Source organism: Patella vulgata, chromosome 4 (assembly GCF_932274485.2).
Source record: "Patella vulgata chromosome 4, xgPatVulg1.2, whole genome shotgun sequence".
Taxonomy (NCBI): domain Eukaryota; kingdom Metazoa; phylum Mollusca; class Gastropoda; family Patellidae; genus Patella; species Patella vulgata.
Window position 1 is genome coordinate 24826572 of NC_065882.2, and position 27831 is coordinate 24854402.

The following is a 27831-nucleotide window of genomic DNA, read 5'->3' on the forward strand; positions in this document are numbered from 1 at the left end:
TAGGTTGAAATTAACTTTATATATTTTAGTAATAAAAAAAACAACAGATGAAGCCAGTATTATATGTACAAAAGGGTTTTATATACAACTACTAAAATCTATATACATATACAGGATGAAACATAAACAGAATTTCTTTATACTATAAATACATGATAATGTGCATTATATTAAATATTTAATTATATTACCAGTACATTCCAGTGTTTAACATTGCACCATTAACATTCACAACATAACATTTATTAAACATAATATAAAACATAACTAATTGTAACATCGGTGCTTATGTCACTGGATAATTAATATTTTCTATGATTACCTCAACTCTATAAAATATTTGTTCAATGTCCATTAACCTATTATACAGAAGAGGCCTTATTAAAACAATTTCTTGAATACGTGTAAAGGGTTTTACCTCAGTATACTTCTTTCTGGTAATAAAGGCTAACTTTCTGAATTATTTCTTATTATCACTTTAAGAAATAAAATTCAACACTCCATCCCCAAACCTCAGTGTCAACACCCTCCCGCCTTTTAAGTCATCAGTAACACCCCATCCTGCCGTCCCTTGAAGACATTAGTTTTAATCTCCATAAATAATCAAAATACATCATATATTAACATTATAATTATTCTGTGTATTTATTTAAATAAAGAATATGCATAGCTATAAAACAACTCAAAGTCAAACCTTTGCAAAGATTTTGTGCGTAGCCTACTTCCAACTGGGCTTGTGACCTATGATGACTCGTGCTTGCATTGAATAATTAAAAGCGCAACTCAACATTCATAGAGAATATCTTTTTTATCGGTGATTGACCTTGTGTCAAATAAGGACACTTCTTGTCTACACTTGCACTAGGTATATTTTTTTTCTTCTAGTGATGCAAGTTAATATAAAATAAACACAAGAAAAACAAGGAAATATAACATATCACAACACAACAAAGTGTATAAAAATATAGACCTTAAACCATTACATCACAAAATATACATACATAAATGTCCATATTTACATTAGTAAATAATATAATATATACCCACTCAATGTATTAACAATACATGGGTCCTTTTCAGAAGTAGAACATAAATATTGTTGACGTTTTCAAATGTAAATAGTACTATTTAAAATAATTATATCACTAAAAAGATAACATCAATTTTTAACAACGGCTGGTCTATAGTATAGTATGCATATATTGTAATAAAAACAGGCATTGGATAAATTGTCTGTTTATAAATTTGGGTATTTACTTCTGTATGCAGCAAACTAAAATGAAAAAAAAAAAGAAAAAAATCAAAATGAAGTGGGGTTTTACATCTTACTGCACCAACTGGCCTAATGAGAGAGAGAGAGAGAGAGAGAAATGGGGTTTAATGTCCACTCAACACAAACTTGGTCATTGTGGGACTAACATATGGTTTAATTTTATTTCAATAATTCCCTTGCGCGTAGGGGTCTTTAGCAGTGGGAGGAAACCGGAGGACCCGGAGAAAACCCACGAGATTGGACTGGCCTAATGAAGATGACCATATCCCATATGATGTTCTGTGAGGGAAGTAAGTGGTGCTATGGCCTACTCTTATTTCAGTTTGCAACTGTCAGAAGATCTTTAATGTGGTGCCAATGGTATACATGGGACCTGCTTGTTTTTGTCCCAACCAAATGACTATTCGCTTTTTTTTACTAGGTCCTCCATTCTGCATCAGTGAAGAAAGCGAAGCGGACTGGAAAATCCTGGAGAACTTTCTCAGGCCATACAGGGATCAAAACCCCAGTTTTTTTAAAAGCCACACTTGTACAATAATATCATGATTTTCAACATTCCCATTCTGTTGTATTCAATTTTTTTGAGTGAATTGATCTGTGGTGCATTATTGTTGTGATCTGATGTTGTAAATTGTATCCCTCAAAAGAGATTTACAATCATCCATTTACTATAAAAGTGGTAGTTGAATAATTTTCAAACACTCATGTCTGATCTCTCTATGACTTAACCATTGTGGGGGTCTTGGGGCCTTGATAATGTAGGGGGTCCATAACCTAACACAAGTGACCAGAACTCAGGCAGTATTATTCCACACACATGAATGTAACTACATCAAACATAATTTGAAATCGGTCAGTGATACATAACAACATAGTAACCGATTGGAGTTAATTTTTGATTAATATTGAACACCGCTAACCTAAATTTAAATGTGTTTTGTTGGAACCGTAAGGTGAAATATCGTAAATAATGTAGTCTATACAGAAATTATACATATTATATACACCAATAATTATAGTCTAGGGGCTAAACGTTGAAGAAACCAAAGTTCCTCAATTCACCGACCATGTTCGGAGATTACCAATGTTGTTAATCTGGCCCTGGGGCCCACCAAGTCCTGTTGTTAATCCGGCCCTGTCCCAAAGCTGTGCCAAAGAGAATAGACCTACCTTGTATTGACATTTCTAATTTTATCACATACATGAAATATCAGTATTGTTTTGGACACAACTTTCAACATACAGGTGCATATTGCAGAAAGATGTAAGATACATATTTGGAAAGGCCGTTAACTAAGCTTTCAAATAATCTGTAAGAATGTTTGAGAATTTGAAAAGCAGACAAAAAACAGGGGGTTATCGTTCTGACTCTCCTCTGGCTGACATAAAGAGTCTGACATTTTGGAATGTGTGTTTTCATCACATATTGCAGTACTAGTGGGACCCTCTGCCATAGCCTAAATAGCGTACAGTGTAAGCTACCACTGATTACCATTATGTACTATAGCTCATTCATAACATTTTCTAACATATATTATACCTCTTTTTCTGCCAATTTTTTCTTTGTTAATATGGTTTGTGCTTTCTGGATTTCTCCAACTTTTGTTAATTGTTGGGCTTCTTGTACAAAAGCTGGTATTTCACTTTGAATTGCTATCAGATAACCTGAAATATCAAGATATGTAACATTTTTATAAAACTTGGGTCATCTATCTAATATAGTTGTGTTGCCTCCAGGTTTTCCAGTCTTCGCCAACATAAGTTAGACATGAAATCTCATCTCTCCCCTATTGTGTTATAAACCTTATTAAATTTAAAATTGTGCTGTCATGCGGTTGCCTCTCCAGAAATTATGTATTGTGCTGTTTAACTCTTTATTACTTTCTTGCACACTTATACAAGAGCTTTAAAATACAAACTTGATTGGATTATATCTCAGTTCACACATGTCACATCAGGATAAACAAGAGATACGTTTTATGTAAATGGTTACATTTGCCAATTTTTATACCAGATTAAAACTCAGGACATTCTAGAGTCAGTATTTTAACCATCCACTCTCCAGCAACTTGTCATTCTCATTTTATTATCTGAAATATCAACTTACTCTTCAAGGCTGGTGCTCCTCCCTCCCGTATATGTTTTTCTTGTAATTCTATTTTTTCTTGAATTAAACAACTTTTATGTTTTAAAGTCTGTGTCTGTAATTCTGTTAAACTGTCTTTTAAAGCAGAAATCTATTTTAAAAAATATGTATTTATCACTTTAATAACAGAAAACAGTTATTAATCAATTAATGGTATTGAAATTAACTCCCCGCTATACCCAGCTGTAATACACGATAAACGACGAGATACAAAATATATGATCCCAAAATGCCTTCTGAAGGTTACATTGATTTATAATCTAGGAATTTATAATGAGTGGTTCATGTTTTTGTTGAAAGGCAACCGATAAACTCCCCTTGACACACTCCATGTTAGGTATAATCTTTCTAAATGTTACTAACCTGTTTGTCTAATTGTTGTTTTTCAAATTTTAAAACATCTATACAAGAGGTACCTTCACTGTAAAATATAAAATTTAACAAAATCATGAAAGGGAAATAACACTCCCATCCCACCGTAGACTGGTTTCCAGTCAATGCTATGATAAAAATAGTTACATCACCACTGATATGATTGTTTTTGGTCTTTTTTTTTCAAAACCAGAACTTCCGACAGAATTTTCCATCATGATTAACATCCTGCACACATCACTTAATGATTATTTAATATTGTTCATTCAAGCTAGCAACAAGAGACTACTGGTATATAACAGATATTAGAAATTTAGAAAGGGCCCCTCCATAAGTCATACAAATGCAACCAACTGCATAATTTTAACTACATATATAAACTGTAAAACTCACCACTATGCCAAACAAAACTAAATGATGAATAAATAATATACAACATTATGATGTTTAAACATATTTAAGACTTTCTATCGGACATGAGATTTGGTGATCTATACAAGTTGTATATAATCAACAATTTGTGATGCCTATCTAAATCAGTAGCTTCCAAGATATTTGTTTACATACTAATATAGAAGCAGTCCCACATATATTTTTGTGAATAAAACAGGTTAATTCCTAGCCCAAACTCTATGCTGTGAGAATCTGGATAATTATGTATGTAATTGGCAAAGATACAGTGGTAAGTAATCACTGAACCTTTAAAACCACCCAGCATCAAAATTAATTGGTAGCTTTTTTAAATATGATAAAATTCCAACAACTTTATATGTTACAACAGATCCATACACAGAACACAAATCCATCAATTTACACACATTGTATCTATATTTTTATTATTGAAGTCAAATTAAAAATTAGACATGTGCATCAGGATAGCAAAATTGGCCAGAAATCCCATTCAATTATGTTTTTATATGAATAATATCTAGAGAGTCAATCAACTTATCCTCCATTTTCAACTTTTAAATTTATAATAATTTTTATGTGTCTAAACATAACTTTTTTCCTATTTAACATAAATTGACAGTTGGTGTATTATTTAAATACAATTTGGACAATACAAGAAAATAGAATTTTGATGATATGACAGATTTTGCCATCCTGGTGGACATTTTGTACTGATATACTATAATGTACATTTAGTGAAAATACCAGTCTATTAGAACCAGATTGTATTTTTCTTATTTTTTTCATAATTTTTATTAACATTCCCACAGCATTATCTTTAAAGGAGACATCCCAGATATATTCAAGTGAATACAATTCCACAAATATAAATGTCAGTCAAGTTAACAGGTGGAATTTGGACACAAGCTTTCTGACTATTTCCCACTACCTGATTTCCCAGCGATTAATAAACTCTTGCAGGTTATTACCCTCTTAATAATGTTTACAACATGGTTGAATAGTCATGTTTATCAAGTCACTCAATGGAAATAAGAAGGTGAGCACTCTAAAAGAGTTACGAAACCTCTATAAAATGTATTATACATACTTTTACACTATTTTCATTCAAGAAGCAGCCATTTTATCAAGCAGTTTTGGGACCACAAGCTAAAACAGTGATTTTTCGTACAATCAGGGGCCATATTCCAGGTAGTTACAGACCAACATGCCCAAATATCGAAAGGAACCAAGATCTTTGGGTTATAAAATTCCTTTCAAGTTTCATCAAAATCGAAAAAATATTGTGACCTCTAGAAGGTCCACAACCTTGGTATTACATTCATTTACACTATCTGCGTGCGCGATATTCACGAAATTCAAACCCAACCATCATTATAGTGTAAGGTGATATAATTGAATGGTTTTGAAAATCAGATAAAAATTGTGATCTCTAGAGGGTCCATAGCTTAAAAAGTGACCCATGAAGTTATGGTCCAATACATGCCAATATCGAAAGGGACCACAACCTTGGTATTACATACTTGGTATTACATAGTCCATGAAGTTATGCTCTGATTACATTACAATATTGAAAGGGACTGGAATATAAACCTATATTTCAAGTTTCGTCAAAATCAGATAAAAATTGTGACCTGTAGAGTGTTCACAAAATATAAATTGTGAATGGACAGGCGGACAGGGGCGACAGCATAATACCTTCACATGAAAATGTGGGTGTATAAAAATATCTTCTATAATATTGAATAAATATATAATTGTATAATAAAATAGAAATATACATATATAATAGATAAACAATGGTAGTTAAATTCATTATAAAATAAACTACAAAAAATTTCAAAAAATAAATTGTTTTGATAAGTTATCAATTTCTTCCTTTGCTATTTCATATCCACTGCAGTCATTTCCTGGTTGGGTAAAATGGGCCAATGTTATACTTGTCTATTAAATTTACTAAGGAAGCCAAATAAATACTTCATCAGTATTATTTCTATTACAGCTGACCTGAATTAACAACCAGTGGTTGCCAGGCAAGATACGCCCACATTTTGCAAGAGATGGATAGAGAACAAGCTAAAAAAAAAAAAGTGATTTTTCGTACAATCAGGGGCCATAATCCAGGAAGTTATGGTCTGATATGTGCGATTATCAAAAAGAACCAAGATCTTTGGGTTATAAACATACCTTTCAAGTTTCATCAAAATCAGATAAAACTTGTTACCTCTAGACGGTCCACAACCTTGGTATTACATACTTTTACACTATTTGTGCACTTGGGGTGGCCATTTTGTCCGGCAGTTTTGGTCCGATTTTCACAAAATTCGAACTCAACCATCATTAAAATCGCATAAAAATTGTGACTTCTAGATAGGGACCACAAAATAAAAAAGTGACTTTTCATAAGTTGGGAACATAATTCAGGAAGTTACAATCTGATATGCGCGAATATTGAAAGGGTTATAAACATGCATTTCAAGTTTCATCAAAATCGGATGAAAATTGTAACTTTTAGAGGGTCCACAACCTTGAAATTACATACTTCTTAGCGTGTGAGGGGTGTCCATTTTGTCCAGCAGTTTTGATCTGATTTTCACAAAATTCGAACTCAACTATCATTATAGGATGACAAGCTAAAACAAACGATTTTTTGTAAAATCAGGGGTCATAATTCAGGAAGTTACGATCTGATATGCATGAACATTGAAAGGAAATAAGATATTTGGGTTTTAAAAAAGCATTTCAAGTTTCATAAAAATCAGATGAAAATTCTGATCTCTAGAGTGCCCACAACCTCTCACATGATTTTACGTACAATCAGAGGCCATAATCCATAAGTTATGGTCTGATACATGACAATTTTGAAAGGAACTGAGATCTTAGGGAGATGAACCTATATTTCAAGTTTTGTCAAAATCAGATAAAAATTGCGACCTGTAAAGTGTCCACAAACAAATTGTGGACGGACGGACGTCCGAATGGACAGGGGCGATGACAACATACGTCCACATGAAAATGTGGGCATATAAAAACAACTTTATAAATTTTAAGACGTGATTTTAGCATTTGGCAGACATATTTGAAGAGTTGATGGTTCAAATCCTAACCAAACCAGGTTGCTACACAATGTGGTGGAATAAGAATACTGCTGGATAGGCTTACCCCTTAAAGGAAAGAATGCAGATAAATACATTATCCAAATAATGTATCTCACCAGTTTGACTTAGTACCTGGTTTGATTTGGTACTTTGTGCATAGGACTTGAGTAAAAAGTATCAGTTACATATCTTTTTGGTTCTCATTTTCAATATAAGGAAAAAGCTCTAAAACAGCCGAGGATTGATTTATCATGTTACTTCACTTTCATTTTCATTGTCTTTATAAAATATCACGTTATAGGAATCTAATCCAGCCAACATTGAAGGCTAGCCTTGACATCGAAAGTTTATTATGGTCTGGATAAGTTAGTTAATGTCTTATTGATAATTTAGATAACATTTCAGGCCTAAAGAAAGACTTTGCTCTTGCATAATGCATGTTTAACTTATCCAGACCATAATCAACTCTAGATGGCATCGCTAGCCTGCGATCTTAAGTGGATTGTGAGCCGATTTACTGCATAACTTTCCTTCTCGATTAAACGATTAAATGGATAATCGAGACTATGCTGTTTATCGTACTGACTTTAGAAATGATGAAATTGCATTCGCTTAGTTCTCGGTTCATAGTGGATCAATTTGAATGAAATTTTCAGCAAATTGCCTTTACGTTACTTAGTTTTTAATTATTATAGTGAGAACTGCCAACTCGTTATCGAATCTCCCATAATGTATCTTTAAAAATGATGGCAATCAATAGGTTAGTTTGATTCTATAGTTGCTATGCAAAGGTAGGGCAATCCAGTTTAAAAACAATAGCTCCATATACCTGTCTTCAAAAAGGCTTTGGTTCTGCTTAAAACTGCTGCCTTCAACTAACTGTGGACATGGGCATTTTATTACTTTTTTGGAAATGCATTCTTTTAAATAGAATATACGTGTGTATAATTAACATGGTAACTGTCTCAGTTCACTAGTTACCAATATACTCCATATTTCAAATACAAGGTTAGACCAATCGTTCGACCTTTGCAAGACCTTTTACACTATATACAAATTTGGTAATATTTTTTCCTGAATGATATTCATTGTACTAGAAGCAGAGGGGTTTAATATAGACGATTCCTGTTCCCCAATCCCTATTTAGATACAGATCTGAATAAAATGTTTTTTTTTAAAAAAACAGAGACAATTTGGGCTAGAGTAAATGAAATTAAAATATGGGTTGCCAGGCAACGAAACATATGCCCACAGCAGCTAAATCGTCCGGGCAGTCAACAAGTGTTGTCGCATATTTTTACTTTTTTCGGTACTGAAACATTTATAATACACTAAAATCTGATTAGGAGTAACAACTCATGAAGTAATTATCAGAAAACCATTAGAATTTGTTTGGTTTTTATAAAGTTCTGCCCCATGCTAACGTTTACTATACGAAACTTGTAATAAAATGGATTTAGCTGTTTAACTCATAAAAATTCATTGAAAATCAATATATTTGTTTGTCTCAAGATCTTAAACTCTGTGTATCAATCTGAAGTCAATCGGATGATAACCTTAGCCTCTAGAGCATCACATGATTTTTCAAAGTGATCAAGGGCCATAACTTTGGCAGTAATCGGAAATCGTTGAAAATCAATATGATTCTTCGTCTCATGACCTCAAACACTGTGTATAAATTTAAAGTCAATCGGATATTAACTTTAGCCTCTAAAGCATCCACAAGATTTTTCAAAGTGATCAAGGGTCATAACTCAGGCAGTAATAATCGGAAATCGCTGAAAATCAATAGGCTTCTTCGTCTCATGATCTTAAACACTGTGTATAAATTTAAAGTCAATCGGATATTAACTTTAGCCTCTAGAGCATCCACAAGATTTTATGAAGTGATCAAGGGCCATAACTCTGACAGTAATTATCGGAAATCGCTGAAAATCAAAAGGCTTCTTCGTCTCATGACCTTAAACACTGTGTATAAATTTAAAGTCAAGTGGATATTAACTTTAGCCTCTAGAGCATCCACAAGATTTTTTGAAGTGATCAAGGGCCATAACTTTGGCAGTAATTATCGGAAATCGCTGAAAATCAATAGGCTTCTTTGTCTCATGGCCTTAAACACTTTGTATAAATTTCAAGTCAATCAGATATTAACTTTAGCCTCTAGAGCATCCACAAGCAATTGTGGACGCCGTGGGCGTATAAAAATAAACATAGGGTAGAGAAAAAGATACAGCATATGACTATAATCACACATTTTATATTTAAGTCAATCATTTCACTAGACAACTCATTAATTAAATGCATGAGTCCATGAATCTTTCATGAGATGACTTTTGATTTCATCTTATCACAAGACAAGAGATTAGAATGCCTCCATGCACATGCATTTTCCTATGTCATCACACATATACTTGACATGGTACCTCTGTTTAAAAAAAAAAAAAAAAATATCTTACTTAATCTTTTGTATTATTTCAAGATTTACTTAAAACGAAAATAAGACAGAAAAGAAAGACGATTACTTCCAAATAAAAAATAGATCGAAAATGTTCAAAGTCTATCAAGGCAAAGAAATTTTTTCTAATAACCTTTTAAAATTATACTATTATCAATCTAAATGAGTCATACATGGAAAAATGTATTGTGACACATTAAGTAGAAAAATGGTCGATATATTTAGCTTTGAAGTTGGTAAAGTGATTGAAACGTGTTGAAACAAACAAAGCAGGATTCCAACAGAAAATATTTTTGCCATTGAGCATTGGGGAAATAAAAGAAAATTCTGTTTTGAAAACAAAACCAGTAAAAACATGCTGTATTTGATATACAAAGAACAAAGTTTTTCAGTTTCATTTAGCTGGGGCTGGTCATAATATTAGTAATATATGTTGCCCTTGTAAGTTTTTTTCATTATATATGGTCAGAAACTATTTGTATGTTTTACATCACATAAAATATCATGCACATGAAAATTAAACAAATAGAATAGAATAGAATAGCTAGTATTGATGTACAATTCAGGTACAAAACATATCAAATAATACATGCACTCTTCTATAGAAATTCTTGCTTTCCCAATGCCTTAACAAAGATTTATTATTGAGCATTATAGAAGGAAGAAAACACATGCAAAAAACAATTTGTTTAATTTAGATTTTCAGTCAAAAAACACTTGAAATTAATTCAAATATTTAAACATAAATATTAAAAAAACAAAGTGGCAAGCGTAACATGAAAAATAATGTCTGAAAGATACAAAGATGAAGTCAAACCAAAGAGAGGCAACAACAAACAAAAACATTTGTATGTGTGATAACTATATCTAAATACTATTACATGGAGGAATTTCATATAATATAACAGACAAAATTGTACATAACTTCCATCTATTGAACGAGAGTGCCAGTGAAATGATTAACTGTGGTTGAGTGACAGTGAAAAGATTGACTTTATAATGACATATATGTATTTCTTAAATAGTTTACACTAAAATCTAGTAATACTGTGTGATCCATAATCATAAATAGTTTCCACATATTAAGTTTATTGGATAAGCATAAATACTTTAAGTAGTTATTAACAATCACTATAATTGCAATACCACACTAGACATAAATCTATGGTGAGTGAAATGATGATGATGATGATGATGATGATGACAGGAATAATTATGTAAATTTCACTCAGCAATTTGGTAAGTATTTAATTGGTTACATATAAATCTACTTACTTTTTAGGTTTCGGGGGCTAAAATAGATTAAAAATAAATATTGAATACATGTGGTCTTAGAATTAAAGAAATTATCTTTTCCTCTCTATTTCTACAGTCAATTCATGCACCTGATGTTAAAAATATATACATTCTAAAACAGCTAACTACAACAGCTAAATCATCATTTTATTACTTACTGCTATATGGCTCTGAAAAAAAATATAAAAAAATAAAAAATTAGAATAAGATATGTCACATGATCACAAACATATATATATATATTTCTTGTTTATCTTAGACTGATACTAAAATCATGTTTAATATATTTATGAACTAGTGAAATAATAATGGCTGCCTATTGATAATATAGTTCACATAATTTTACAAGAACATTAACCATAAAATCAGGCTATAGTCAGGGAACTGACAGTTGGAACCCAATGAAGAAGTGGTGGAAGGGCCTCACTATCATCAAAATGACCAAAGTAAATTCCATTCCCATTCCATCCTAAACACTGGAGATATATGATTCTAAATGACATATTGTTGGTTACCTAAAACTATTGGTATATATGACATCATAAAAATAATAATAACACCTTGGATCAATCATATACGTCTAAAGATTCATTACATGAATGTCACCTTCTTTTTAAGATTTTTCTTTGTGCTTATGAATGAATGAAATTGGGTTTAATATCCTAGTTTTCTGGAGTCCAACGAGTCTTATAAAGACAGAAAGTGTTCAGTTGAAAAGATATAGGCCCCAGTTTAGATTTACCTTAGAAGCTGCTGTTCTCATAAACTGATCTATGACCAGCCATTTTTCTTTCACTTCCTCTACTTGTTTACTTTTCATTGGATCTCGTATTCTCATCTTAATTTCTAATTTACCACCAACAGATTTCCTACCATCCATTAACTATAACATATAATACATCAAAATAAACATAATCATAATAAATGTCCTAGATTGGCATACAAAATGGATAGTGCTAGGAATAGTGACTGTGTATCACGGTTCCCACAGTATAATTCTGCCAAATTCAAGACAGTGATCCCAGCAGTTCTCTTGATCTTTACAATATTGTGATTTTTTCTGGAATTTGTCATCAGTGTTATATTACAATGTGACATAAAAATTTTGAACATGCTAATCAATAATGACTGGTATATCAAAAAGAGTGGGGATGTCGATGTTTTGTTTATAATCGGTTGATAATCATAAATCCAAACATCTGGCTATATATACTTACATCATAACTATCATGTATTACACAATTACTTTCAAATGGTTGTAGCTTCACATTTATAGATCCCAATAACTTCTCACTCTTAAAAAACCCTCTAAAATAGAAAAATAAAACATATATATCTTAGTTCATTGGCACATTGTGTAGATGGCACTTATAGATTTATTCTTTTGAGGCTACGGGCCATTCCATTTACCTGTAAATAAAAACTTATTTTGTCAGTTTGGAAGGGGTCTTTAAATTGTGCTGTTCTACTCCTGGCTAATTTTTAGTGGAATAACCATAATCAGATTATCTAATGCAACTTGCAAACTTATTATCTGGAAAAATTATTGGCTGTAAGTAATTATTGAGCTCACAAAATGTAAAATAAAAAAGAGATAGATAGAGAGAGAGAGAAATGGTGTTTAACGTCCACTCTACACAACCTAGGTCATTTCGGGACTAACATATGGTTCAATTTTATTTCAATAATTCGCTTACGCGTAGGGGTCTTTAGCAGTGGGAGGAAACTGGAGGACCCGGAGAAAACCCACGAGGTTGGACAGGCAACCCTACTCCTTTTCACGTACAACCGGGGAATCGAAACCACGCCAGTTGGCTCAATGACAGACCTTATGATACAGCGTGCACGTGCTAACCATTCGGCCATCCAATCCCCCAAATAAGAAAGAAATCGTATACTTAACACTGCAAGTATAGAAGATAACTGTTCAAGTAAGTAAACAATAATGTAGGTAACAACACTTTTCATCTACTGCAAGGTTTAATCTGAATATTTGTTAACGTAGTTTAATGACATATAATGCATTACACACATGAAATATATTAAATGGCAATGAGATAAAATATAGATTTAAAAATGTTATATTTTCTATGTACCGTTTATAAAAAACATCTAATTTAATAGACTTTCTTTCTACAACCCGAATAAATGATCTGGATTTTCTAGCTATAGAAATCTTGAAATTTTCTTCATATTCTGAAAACATAATATGAGATATACATGATAAAATGTTTGGAGTGACAGCATTATATACAGTACTATCATTCTTTAGCAATTGAGGAGCCATGGTGGCTCAGTGAGTAAGATGTTGGCTCGCTAACTTGGATGTCCCGTGTTCAATCCTTATGTTGACCAAGAAAGTGCATCAGGAATTTCCGGTGTGGTTCCCCTTTATCAGAGTTACAGGACGGAGAGCCTGGCAAGTGATATTATTTACATTGAGCTTTGTAGCCCATTTTCTAAACTATCTGAAACTACTGTATACTAGACTGTCTCAAGGTGCTAGAGTCACAGAACTAGTCCATGTTCCATTCACACAATTGGGGCACTAGAGCTGGCAGTGATATAGAAATTATTCATTATTATCTTGAATAAGGTAAATAAATAAAACACCTGGATTTATACTTCCTTTAACTGTGGACGATTGACCTTTTTGACCTTCTTCCTACAAAATAAAAATCATTCATGAATTATAATGTTTAGTGATGCTCTTTAAAAGGATATGAAATTGTAGTTTAGTTTGCTATAGTTAAGTCGCTTTTGAATTTCAATATTCATTTGAGCATAATCACTTCAGAATTAGCGGAGATAAACACAGACAGTGAGCTTTTTCTTGATGAACATGGGAGTGATAGGAATATGTCCAGTGTATGTACAGTTAACACTGTAAAAAAACCCCAGCTGTACTTGTTCTGTAACCAAAACCCTCTCAACTTTTATTCAGTCTGAGCTTAGATCATTTTAGAATGAGCATACTTGGGGAGCTTACAAACCCATCTTAATAGGTATCACACTTAATTACAATTCTGGGGGGTTGGATGGCTGAATGGTTAGCACGTGCGCGCTGTATCATAGTTCATACGGTCTGTAATTGAGTCAACTGGCAGGGTTTCGATTCCCCAGTTGTATGTGAAAAGGAGTAGGGTCGCCTGTCCAGCCTCGTGAGTTTTCTCCGGGTCCTCCGGTTTCCTCCCACTGCTAAAGACCCCTACGCGCAAGCGAATTATTGAAATAAAATTGTACCATATATTAGTCCCGAAATGACCTAGTTTGTGTCGAGTGGACATTAAACCCCATTTCTCTTTCTCTCTTTCTAATTACAATTCTACTTGTCAAACAAGAAACTATTCTTCCCATTCATAAGGATTTCAAGGCTTTGTAATGGCACCAATATTGGAATATTTAAAATAATTTGGATTGTAAATATACTTCTTCAATATGAACATAACCAAATATTCCTCCTGGAGACCAAATAAATGAAGTAATGAACTTACTGTAGGAAAAGGAAAATCATATGTTACATATGTATCAAACTTCTTTTCTTCATAATCTGTTAAAAAAAAAATAGATGAGTGCTTTATCTAACTAAATACAAAATAACCCTGTAAATATCTACACGCAGTCAAAACCTAGTGTACAATCTCAACTCCTACATTAACATTTGAAATAGATAGGATTAAGAATAGTAAAGTACAACATAATTTGTTGTTATCTTTAAATATTCATGAAAAGTGTTATCAGGTGTTCTAGGAGGGTAAAGGTAAAGAATCTCACCTGCAGGTAAATTATACTGTATTCCTCTAACAATAACTAACTCCAAATCATTATCACCCAGATCAGAATTACTTCTACAATTAAATAAAATTCATTTCACTCAGTGAATAAGAGTTTAAAAAAGCAAAAAAAATTGTGATTAGATCAAAATAAAGTATATAATTGGTGGATCTGATGTGTTTATTTTTTGATTTGTGACAGGACAAGCTCCATACCATTAAATGTTTGTTTAAAAAAAATAAAAGGAAACTGGCTTGTTTACTAATTTTAGATTCTTTAGGAATCCAATACACTTTATCAATTATATCTTAACGAAGCTTTATCTAAAGACAAAATTTTGAATGAAAACCAACCTCACCAATTAAATCAACACATAAAATCCATCGAAAAGAACAATTTTATTTTTGACCCAGATCAAATTGATCTAATCATCTTAACTTATCACAATAGTAGAATAATTATACCAGTGAATACTAGTATCTACTTACTGCACCATAGAGAAACTCTTTGTTTCGTAGTGAAATCGTGGGACTGGGTCACCATGTCTAAAGGCATTTTTCAGAGCATCAAGATCTTTTCTACAATTTTGTTCTAATTTCTGAAACCTGACCATAATAAATGCATTTAATTTTACTTGAAATATCTATACAAATACAAGGTAAATATCTATGATGAATGTTGGCTCAGTAGTCAGTAACCAGGAGATCCCATCCTTGGTGTTAGCCGAAAAAATTTCCTGAGAATTTCCAGTGTTGTTTTCTCTTGCCAGTGGTACAGGATTGAGCACCTGGCAAGGGACAGTGTCTAGACATTTGGATGGGGCTATAAAACAAGGTCCTGTGTAGAGAACCCTTGACAGTTGGAATTTAATTGCTTTTAGGGCATAATTTCCATCATAGCACACGGTATGGCGTATGCCCATCTTCGTTTATGCCTTTTGGTGCAGAAAAGTATGAAGCTGAACTGCATTCCATCCATCCATTCATTCAATGCATTTTGGACCTGCATTTACGAAATCAAAGCTAATGGGCAGACGAGAACCCGTGTTTAAATACAAAAGTACAGCCAAACTTCATTCATAAAAATAGGAAAATAAAACTTACTTTGAAGCAGCAGGTACATCACCTAATTTTGTATAATGTTGACTGTTGGTTACACATATCTAAATAAAGTAAAATCGAATTCATAAAGAGAGATAATGCTAAAAGTTTTAGGAAATAAATCTATTGTGATCCATATATATTTAACTACATTTAATCTGTAATGAAAGAAAGAAGAAAACAAAAAAGGTTTGCGTTCCTTTAACGTAACCAGGAAAACAGATAAATTAGAGAGAATTAACAAGGTTCTGCACACGCTCATCTACTGATTTAACATGAATTAATGTGAACACTATCAGCAATAATACATAGAGGATATTTGTCGTTTTTGAGCGAATAACATATTTTATTTCATCGAGAAGCAAGGAAACTTATATTTTCACGAATGCGTAGAATGAGTGAAAATATAAACGTTTTCTTCCTTAGAGATGAAATAAATTATGTTATTCACGACAAAACGACAAATGTTCTATTTATTTTATGATTTTACAATTATTTTAGGTAAAAACAACATGGACTACTTTGTCCGCTTCTAGCCAGTGGAATAACACTTTTATTTCACTGATAAAACGCGGTATTCCACTACTGATCATAAAATAAATTTTTTTACTCCGTTTGATTAAAGCAATATAACTCTACAGATTCATAAATAGATACCGTTTAAGGAACTGGACCCTAAAGGATACTCATCTTCTTGTTATTTTTTTTTTTTCGAAGAGGGTCGGGGTCGGTGCTCTTCTATAAAAGTATAAAGCTCCACCAATTCATGTACAATTATGATTGTTCCATTGACAATTTCGCATCAATTGACAGACTTCGATTTTTGATATCACAATTCCAAGATGGCTGCAATGACATCATTACAAATCCTGGTCCATAGCATGCTAGTAATTGTTTTGTTCAGAATTATTAAATCAATGATTTAATGAAATGTGAACTATCTATAACTTACTCTAATTTGTTGTACGAGATCAGCTTCTAGTTTTTGATATACTTCTGTTCTATCACCGGTGGGAACACAATCTTCTTCTGATACTATCACAAACTTGTCTTCATCATCGGGCATATTAGGTGATTTAGGTACCTAAAGAGAATAAAACAATCATAAATCATTCTCTTTTTAACAGGTCTGCAATCATACACATCTTTTCTAGTTGATACACATGTTTATCTGGGTAGAGATGCACATTTATAAAGTTTAAATTTGAATCCGCATTTGAATAAGAACACCACAGACAAAAGAATAAGCAATTAGATAAGTGCTTAATCAAGAGGAGCAGAAAGGCGATATATTATTTACACATATAAAAGAAGTAATTACCTGGGATAAATCAACAGGTAAACCACTCTCAGCTGCTAATATCATTGGTTCTAAGCCCTGTAAACAAGTAAATAAAACATTAATAAATCATATAACAAAACAAAACTCTAAAAAAAATCAACTGAACCTCGTTTATTTACTGTAAGTTGTGTTGATCAGGACAATTATTTTGTGTCTGTCATCAATTTCTATATAAATTGTTAACGGGTTTATCTCAACTGGGGCCTCATTTATTATGAAAATGTTGGCAAATTATTGAAACTACAGGTTTTGCAATTGTACATTTTGTAAACTTCTTAAACTGTGCCTACATGTCACCCTTACATTTTGACCGAAACTACTAATGGTAGGTGGATTATGTATAAATGAACATACCCTACATGAACTAAAACAATATTTTTCCTAAAGTGATTTAGTCTGAGTTTTGATTTTAATCGTCAAAAACTGCAAGTAATAAACCATTGCTCAAACTACTGGCATTATCATTGCACTTACCTTCATTATTCTGATATATTTTTTAGCTAACTCTAAGTCATTATTTTTCTTTGCATTTAAGGCACAAACTTTAAATTCTTCAGATCTTTCTTTAAGAAAAGCTAATTGTTGATCTGATTTAGAGTGACCTTTTCTTACCGCTGCAAAATAAAAATATTTCTGTTCAACAAACACGAATAAAAGAAAGGTATAAAGGTCGAACACTGTCAAAAAAACAAAACTCAAATGTATACAAGTCTGAAGTCTATGAGGGGGGTTGGGTCTGTTATTGAGTAAATTGGTCAATTGGTGTGGTTATGAATCCCATCTTGTATGTGACAAGGAGTGTGGTCGCCTGTCAAACCTCGTGGGATTTCTACAGGTCCTTTGTTTGGTTGCCCCCACCCCCCACTGCTAAAGACCCCTATGCATAAGCAAACTATCAAAATAAAATTGAACCAAATGCTAGTCATGAAATGACCTTGTTTGTGTCAAGTGGACATTAAACCCCATCTCCCTCTCTCTCTGAACTTTATACAAATAACACATACCAACATCATAATATTATTAATATAATGATTCAAATATATTAATTGAGAGAGCATATATGTCCTGCATACACAAAAGGTCTTATGATCCACACTGCTTGTGTTTGACCACTCGGCCAACCAATCCCCGAACTTATAATGTATCAAAAAGTCGATTATAACTGAATGGGATTAAAAAGGTTAAAGAAAAGACACATCTCTTACATTCTCCTCTGTTGGGATGTTGTCCTGGCGATTTACCACCATGAACAGATGTACTGCTAGAATTTGGAGATGCAGCCATTGCTGGTGGAGCTCTAGGTTGTGGCGATGGTCTTAAAGATGCTGCTTTTGCATTCTGGGGAGAAACTACTGGAGCTGAAGAACTTGCAACTGCTCCGCCTACTGCACCGGTACTTGGTGATTTCGGAATGCCACCTACTGCACCACCACCACTGCTGATCGCTTGTTGTTTCTTAGGTGATGGAGCAGGTGATGGAGCACCAACAGGTATTGGTCCAAAACCTAAAATAACAATTTAACTTATACTTCATATTATTCTTCAGATATTTAAAATCTAATTTCTTGGCATCTAGCTATTACTGAATGACATAATGTAAATCTAAAAGAATAGAATGATAGATCTACCGACATTATAATAGCTTTATTAAGTTATATCTAATCATTCTGTCAGAATTTCATTTATTCTCAATGAACAATCTGATTAAAATTCAGATCTATACTTTTGTTTGTTATACTTTCGATGGCCTACACTACGGGAAGATATGACCAGTTGTACTGGGAGGTTGCGTCAGGGGTCATACGAGCGACTTTTGACAGTATGACGTGAGACATTGTTTAATCAATCAGGGTTGATGTTTCTAGGGGTTTACCCACAGTTTCGTGCAAAGCATGCCAAGAACTCGCCATAACAGACCGTTTCATTGGCTAATTCCTCACATCAACTAGAACGCCTGTTATATAACAACTCTTCCAGATCCTAGTGTTGTGAAGACAAGTAAAACGAAATTTTGAACTGTGTTTTAATCAGATTGTCTCAATGAATAAATTAACATTTCAACAGATTTGTTTAATGGAGTTAATTATATATACCTGGTGGTGTGGGTAACTCTTCGTAATCTACTGGTTTTCCGGCTTTATGACATTTTATTGCATCTTGATATTGCTAGAATTCAACATTCATATAATAACTTGATAAAATTCATAGAAATACAGACTGAAGAAAGAAATATTTATGTTGACGAACTTCAGCTCGTATGAATTCCATGGTGCATTAACTTCTTATCTTAATACAACAAAAATGTTGGACAGTTTCCCTATCAATATCTACAATTATTTTAGCTTTAAGAAATAATAACTTTTCACAAAAGTAAAATAACTTGTTCAGAGTTGTTAATGACAACATATATTCAAAAAACTAGAATATACTGTATACATTGGAAAACATAATATAATAATAACATACTTTAACAATACGCCCCATTCGTCTAGCTTTACCACTCTCATTAGCTGTTTTAGCTTGTTCTTCTGCTGTTTTATATTTAGCTAATCTTTGTTCTAATGCTTCCATTACTGTCGTTGGTTCTTCTGGTGCTTTAAATAAATCTTTCTCTTCTGTAAAACAATTCAATTATATAAAAAATAGAATTTAAATTATCTCATACTTAAAAATATCACTTTAGCATATATTTTATTACAAATATTTACAAAAAATAATGGAATATCTATTGTAATAAAAATACCACCAGAATTTGTCTGTCTAAACATTAAGCTCACTAAAGTGCACAACCTTTGTTGTCATTTCTGTAGTAACTCAAGCTGTCTTTTCTGCATTGCATCGTGCTAACATTTTAGTTTCATTTTTTATAAAACAAACCTACTGTTGTAGTTTGTTCCTAAATCCCTTTAACAAGTTCAGCAATGGCCAGGGGAAATAGCTACACTACGCAAACCATTCTGTGAAGTAATTATGTGTTTCTCGCCTAAAGAAAGGCTGTAACTGTAATTATCGAAAATCATTAATAATCAATAGCCTTCAATGTAAGCACTGTGGATAAATCTTAGTCAATCGTATGATAAATTTAGCCTGTGGCGGTCGGACAGACTCGCGAAGAGAAGTGCAGAGCCAATACACCACCACTTTTTAATGTGGTTGTATAAAAAGTTGTTTGCATTAACTATTAAATCTGTACCTTCATGTGTAGTTGTAGGCAATTCTAGTTCTGGTGTTTTATCACCAGTTGCTTGCATAGAAGAACGTTCAACTTGAGAAACAGGGGGCTGTACTCTAGACAGCACATCTGCTTGAATAGTAGTTGATGAACCTAGAAAATTATAACATTTAGTACTGACGAAATAAATGAATATAATCAAAATTCTGATTTATATATAAACAAGATAGCTACTTACTAATTGGTGGTGGCGATGGAGGCATTTGGGATAGATCAATTTCTTTACCTTCCTCTAAAGCTATTATAACATTGTCAAATTGCTGTAAAATAATTTATGAAATTAGCATAAATATAACATTTACATTAACATGGCTGTTAATTGAAAATGTGTTTTTGAAAGCACAAATGTTGCGAAGACCATTTTCACAAAGTCTTGGTAATTAAAAACAGTTAATATTCAAAGTTCAATAGATCTTTCTAACGTATACTCAATATACAGTTGCTCATGTGGTCGACTACAGTTGTGACCAGTTGCTCATCTCCGTGGTCAAAGTGCAAGTCATTGCTGACATTTTCTAATCCTGATCAAGAGCATGTATGACATAAATAGGCATACTTTTGAAGGAAAAAAATGATAAATAGATAAATGTCTAAATATTATGGATAACTTTCTTTGGCAGATTAGGCACATCAGCATACTAGGCAAACTAAAAAACAATTCTTAAATGACTAAATGAAATGAAATGGGGTTTAACGTCCTACTGTTCTGCTCCTAACCTGGGCTAATGAAGACGGGCATACGCCATACAGTGTGCTATGAGGGAAATTTTGCCCGGGCAGCGGCGCTACAGCCTACTCTTATACGTGCATGCCAATGTATACACAGGACCTGATTTTTTCGTCCCATCCGAACGACTAGACAGCTGTCCTTGCCAGGCCCTGCATCCTGCATCACTGACGAGGGGAAACCACGCCGGAAAATCTGAATGAACTTTCTCGGCCAATGCAGGGATCGAACACCTGACCTCCAGGCTAGCGAGCCAGCGTCTTACTCACTTAGCCACGTGATCCACCAAATGACTAAATAAGTAAAATAAATATTACAGCAAATAGATCTACTTACTTTAGAAATTCTGACATATTGAGAAGCCGTTTTTATATCATTGTTGTGCTTGGCTTGTAAAGCTGCTTGTTTATATTGATCTCTTCTACTTGTTAACATTCTGTGCGTTTGTTTATCTAAACAAATATAAAACAATTTCTTTACTAGATAAATTCATCCATCACCAAAGTTTGCGGACAATATATTATTTATTCAATGTTAAGATGTTCCATTAATCACTGATACTATAAATAGATATTTCAAATGTTTATAGGAATCAACTCATTGATATTGAAGTAATTGAAGAATTCTGTCAGTTTTGGATAATACTAAGGTAGTAAGTGGTTGTATTTTGTAGTATTGGGTTCAAATTGGGAGATATTGGTAATATTTGGCACTTGACCCATTAGGTACTAATACTATAAATAGACTTTCCCACTGTATCCTCAAAAGTTTTGCTAACTCTTCGATTCAACTCAATTTTTTGGGTATAATTCAATCACAATAATGAGGTATTATGGTGGTATTTGGTAGTAATTAGTAAGTATTAGATGGTATTGGGTAAATCGTCTTGCTGTCACTATACAGCTTTTGTTTGACCCATATGGCAAAAAATCAAAACACGATGAATGCTCTTATTTAAACCCAACTCTCTCAGATGGAACAATTAGATACCTTAATTTGAAAGTGATCAACTTATTGGATTTATTTGCCAGTGAACAAAAGTAAAGTCAAAAAGAACATCATCCTTCATGAATTAAATTGGATAGACCTCCTTGGTTTGGCTAAAAAAACAAACTTTGATTTTATGTTTTAATTTCTTTTGTGTAAAGACAATCTCTCTATCTTCCTTGAAAATTTTACCTCTATACATAAAGCCAGTGTTAAGATTTTGTTTTTCACTATTGATAATTTTAACTAAAAGTTACTAAACAGGTTAATTTCCATTTATTCTTCTAAAACAAAAATTCAATTGTATAGAACTTGAAGATAAACACAATTCAATATTATATATTGACCAATATTAAAGAGTTTTAGCTATGTCTAGAACAACCATGTATTCCATTGAGCTATGTCAAGTTCCAGTCATGTACGTTTGATTCAGGTGACCAATTGATTAGACTACTAGCACCATGAGCTAAACAGTAAGAACTGAAGTAAGTAACTAATTACATACCAATTGTTGATGTTTGTGATACTGAAGGGCTGGCAGTTGGTCCACCTGTTGCTTGATTTGGTGTACCACTTGTAGTTGGCACTGCAATATAGCAAAAACAATTAATTAAAGAAGAAGGCAAGCTGTTGCAGACATTTCATATTTTATTTATTACGAAATTTATTCAACCTCGTGTATGAATTGTTTTGGTGTTATGTTATAAGTGACAACTGTCCTGTGCTGTAAATAACCAAGCAGCATAATAGCTACTATTCCTCTTTCGATAGCCCCTGACCGGTTGTAGTGGGAATGGCGAGTCAGGGGTCAAACATTGATATTTGACTTATGATTAACCAATCAGCATCAGTGTTCAAGTGGCCATTCGGAAATACAACTTTTGTTCTTTCTTTTTTTCTATGGCTGCGAATGTCTACCCACAGTTTCAGATTTGACTCAACAGACCATTTGATTAGCCAATCCCTCTCTTCATTCAGGCAGCTGGTTTTTTAACAACTCTTCCAGATCCTAGTGTAGTGAAGACAAGTAAAACAAAACTTTGAACTATAAATAAAGAAAGTAAATAGATCTGTGTTTCAGTCAGAATTTTTATGATAAAAAGACTTACTAAATATTTGTGTTTGTGATGGAGCAGGTTGAGAAGGTTGTGATCTAGGTTGTACAGGTGGTGGTATCATTGGCTTCTTAACTTCCTTTTCTGGAGACTTTTCAGGACTTGAACTTCCAGCTAAATCTGCTAATTCTGCCTACAAAATTATAATTAACATCTACTTATAAATAAGTAGGGACTGTTCACAAATGTGAGACAATAACCAAGTATTAATAAACAAAATTAAAAGCACAATTTGACAAAATTGCTTTTTGAAAATAATATACATGTAAATGTATAATCGATTAACGGCACTACAATGACACAAAAAAAATATTTAGCCATTCGGACCATGACCTAATTTTTTTTAGCAAATGTGTCATATGCTGCTCAGGGGATATAAGTTTTCTAAAATTCGGTCAAATCACCCTTGTGAGCTCCAGATGGGTCTAGTCGATTGGGAGTTCAGGCTTTGAAGGGATAACATAAAATACTTGATACAAGATATCATTTTAAATTTCAAACACAGTATATACCTACCAGCAATTCTGGATCCTCTGTGTCAGACATCTCTTCATCTGAGTCAAAACTTTTCATATTTTCAGCAGCTAATTTATTGATCATATCTAGATTAACTCCCTCAGCTATTTATAGTAATTTGGTAACATTAAATAAACAGTTTAATAAATGCATGTATCTCTGTAAATTGCAGCCTGTTCAAATCTTTTAGATGATATTTGAAATGGCCAGAAAAAAAAAAATGTAATAAGCCCATTATAACAGCCTCTGATTGTGCAGTTGCCAGCTTTGATCCGGTAATCGTCTTGAAAGTGTAATGTATAACACACTGCAAGAAAGTTATAATTTGCAGATTTTAGCAAATATATCTTATCTCTAGGTTTTGTAATTGATGATTAGGTATTATGATATATCGAGGACATATAACTTTAATTTCTACCTTTTCTCTTCGGTGCATCCTTTTTAGGTCTCTCTTCTCCCATTAACTCAGCTAATTCAGCCTCAAAATCATCATCTCCATCCATTCCATACATATCATCCATTCCTCCCATACCCATCTACAAAAACAAAATAAGAGGTATTCTTAATAGTACTGAACTGAAAACTAAACATTATTTTATTTAGGCTATAATTAAATGAACATGTTAATTTAGAGTTCCATAAATATAAAGGAGCAGGCCATAAACAACTTCGAATATATATACCAACAGATTCAAATCCTTTCTAATCATTCTTAAACTTACACAAAACAAGTTAGGTGCAGGAATAATTAAACAAGACTGCTGGGCTAAATGGTTCTGGGAATCAGGAACTATATACATATGTACTCAAATCAAATATTTATTAGGATTTTATATTGCTTTTTCAAGGAAGTGGCCCATGGATATTCAATTAACGGATTTATAATTGTTTGTATTTACAACGCTGTTATTTTTAGTATCTTCAGATATGGCTGCTTAACACGCACATGGGAACTGGTACTGAAATTTCAACATTTTACTGGTCGTTTTGACCGTCTGACTGTCTCTGATCGGAAGATGTCCGCTGACAGTTCCTAGCCCTTCCTAGATGGTTTCAATATGAAAATATAGTAAAATACTGCTCTTCCCCACCGTCTGATCAGAGACAGTTCCTTACCTAAAGGAACTTGTTTTGACCAAATTATAGTGTTTTTGACCAAAGTAAATTTTGGTCATTTCGGTTTATGGCAGTTATATATATGACCACATCCCATGGAAGAAATAGTCTTGCATAAAAAAAAATAAAATAAAAACCATCCAGAGTCTGACACACTCGAAAAATAATAAAACCCCTCGCACAAGGGTAATCGGCTGATTGTGACCATGGCTGATTGTGACCTGGCTGATTGTGACCTGGCTGATTGGGACCAGATTTGTGGCCGAATGGGACCAGATTCTTGGCTGATTGGGACCAGATTTTTGGCTGATTGGGACCACGACAAGGCTCATTCTGACCATTATTTAAATGACGAGAGTATTTAAAATATGTTTGCATGTATTTGATAATAAGACAAAAATGACAATAAATAATGTAATTAGTGATTGATGGCTTCAATACAAATGAGCTAAATCACAGAGAAGATGCTTCACATTCTTGGCTGATTGGGACCAGATTCTTGGCTGATTCGGACCATGATAAGGCCAAATCAGACCAATGGCGAGAGTATTTAAAATATGTTTGCATGACAATAAATACTACCCAGTATTATCAAATTGTAACCCAATATCAAATAGCCTCATACCAGTATAATTACTGCAACGAATGCGATATTTTGTAATGAATGAAGTTGAAATAATGACAGACAATTGGCACAGGCATCTTTAACCAAGTTTCAAGGAGCAATGATGTGAGCACATTTTCCACCATATTTATATATTCTGATAAATGTAATCTAACCAAGTAGTAGCCAAGACAGAGACCTTCCTGATCTAGACAAGTGTTGAATGCAAATACATTAAATTGGTTGACAAATGTGTAAAATTTTCTTAGCAATATATACAAATACACATTAAACAAAGTTAAAGCACCAGGTAGTAGTAGTAGTACAAGAACCTAATCACACCATTTATTGTTAATTAATAACAAGCCTAGTAATCCAATAAATAATCAGATCCAATCACACAAATTCCCTATTGTGGCTATCAGTAAGATCTGAGTAATTTTCATGTAGTAATATAGTACATTTTCCACGATACTACCTACATGTTTACTTATGTTAAAATTGAGTCTATAAATCTATTACTATTATGTTTATTTTCTGAACAAGGTTCCTATAAACATTTTGACTGCTTTTATATACATCATATTTTAAATTACCGATTTCCGTTATGCTACTGTATTGCTGGTATTAGTTTTCAAATTTTTTTTTCTGACACTATTTATTCAATAAATATTTACATATTATAAAAGTACACTATATGATTGTGGTTTTCAAATTTGTATGGTTTAAACAGTATTTCGATAACATATAATTACACACAATATATGTATAATGGATTCGGATTTCCGTTATGCTACTGTATTAGTAATTTCTAGTATTAGTTTTCAAATTTGTATGCCTTATTGAAATTAACATACCGTAAATTGGTTTAAACAGTATTTCTATAACATATAATTACACACAATATATATAATGGATTCCGAAACAAGCTATGAAGTTTATAATATAAAATAAAAATGGCATGTTTAAATTGAATAAAACGTATAATAATTTACATATGATTATTGAGATAATCTCTGTTAATACAGTCACTTTGACATTAAAAATGGAATATAAACATAAATAACGTACATAAAAGCACCTCAGTTTCTAGTATTTTTTTATCATGTGGTCCGAATCAGCCTCATAGTGGTCCGAATCAGCCTAGTGGTGGACCCAATCAGAATCAGCCATGGTCCCAATCAGCTTGGTTTCCTAACAATTTTAAGTACAACTACGGGTCAAAAAGAGGGGACTTTATTCTGATTCGACTAATCCAGATCGCCCTGCGTCTTTTCCGTCCACTGCATATGTTGACAGATAAATATTGTCAGACATTATCGACTAATAAACAAAATTATACTTATAGGCATGACTATGATTATGAATCAGAATAAAAAGTCAACCCAGACTCAGAGATTTGAGAAAAGAAAGCTGTCTCCGGAAAAATTTGATTTAACATCTATATTCACCTGGTTCATTAGGCTTGCCCCTTTCCTTTTAGATCGATCTTCACCTTTCCGTCCAGACATATCTTTTTATTTGAACAATAATTATTTTAAAATAAATATAAATTTATTGCAAAATACTTCAACCAGCCAAAACAACGGAAATGTTTACTTTTTTGTCTGGGTCATGAGAGTTATCCGTTTCATAGTCGGGATTATCAAATATTATCAGTTTCTATTACAAAAAGAGTCTGAATACCCGAATCTATTTCAGGTCAAGGACGTAAAGTGCAAGAAGAGAAATTTGTCATATGATTTTCTTGTTTACAAATGCATTAATTTCTGAAGTTACATTAGGCATGCACCTACAAAAGTTGCAGTTGTTGATACAACTAGAAGATGGATGAAACATCAGATGATAATAATGAAATGGTAATTGGAGAATTCCAAGAAATGAATGGGAAAAGGGGTGGGGAGGTATGAAAAGACATGCCCATGAAGTTATGTTATCATGACTATGGCACGAGTAGTGTGCATGGATTATGTATAGGCCTTATGCATTATGCTTATATTCCAGCTAAATAAATGTACAGAATTTAAGATACTAATACTAGTCAAAAACAAAACATTTAACATTGTATTTAAATACCATTTGTAATCCTGGGTACTGCCTGGTGCAATTTTCTACCTGAGGCCAATAATAATTAATATTAAAGTACGGTAGCTAAGACTCTAACCCAATATCATCCAAGTCTTCGACATTGAAAACACAAATTATTTGTCAATGTAAAGTAGCTAATTAAGTCTCTAACTCAGTATCATCCAAAATCTTTGACATTGAAA

At 32.8% G+C, this 27831-nt stretch overlaps 1 protein-coding gene across 2 annotated transcripts; it reads right to left on the reverse strand.

The window, feature by feature from the left end:
• Positions 1-27174, reverse strand: LOC126817500 (coiled-coil and C2 domain-containing protein 1-like). 2 transcript variants are annotated; one of them, XM_050544510.1, is made up of 28 exons: positions 27013-27174; positions 24260-24377; positions 23842-23945; positions 23320-23458; positions 22716-22796; positions 21560-21675; positions 20675-20756; positions 20458-20589; positions 19731-19879; positions 19358-19430; positions 18470-18769; positions 17739-17878; positions 17244-17300; positions 16875-17006; positions 15926-15984; positions 15311-15427; positions 14823-14896; positions 14543-14598; positions 13662-13713; positions 13145-13244; positions 12266-12356; positions 11791-11931; positions 11207-11218; positions 11028-11044; positions 3783-3840; positions 3381-3510; positions 2814-2938; positions 1-1273 (listed from the first exon to the last, which is right to left on the reverse strand). In XM_050544510.1, the coding sequence occupies exons 1-28, from the start codon at positions 27070-27072 to the stop codon at positions 1238-1240; spliced, it is 2751 nt and encodes a 916-aa protein (XP_050400467.1). In that variant the 5' UTR covers positions 27073-27174; the 3' UTR covers positions 1-1237. The 2 variants fall into 2 exon arrangements, with proteins under 2 accessions (XP_050400467.1, XP_050400468.1); XM_050544511.1 differs by lacking the exon at positions 11207-11218.
• Positions 27175-27831: the final 657 nt, after the last annotated feature.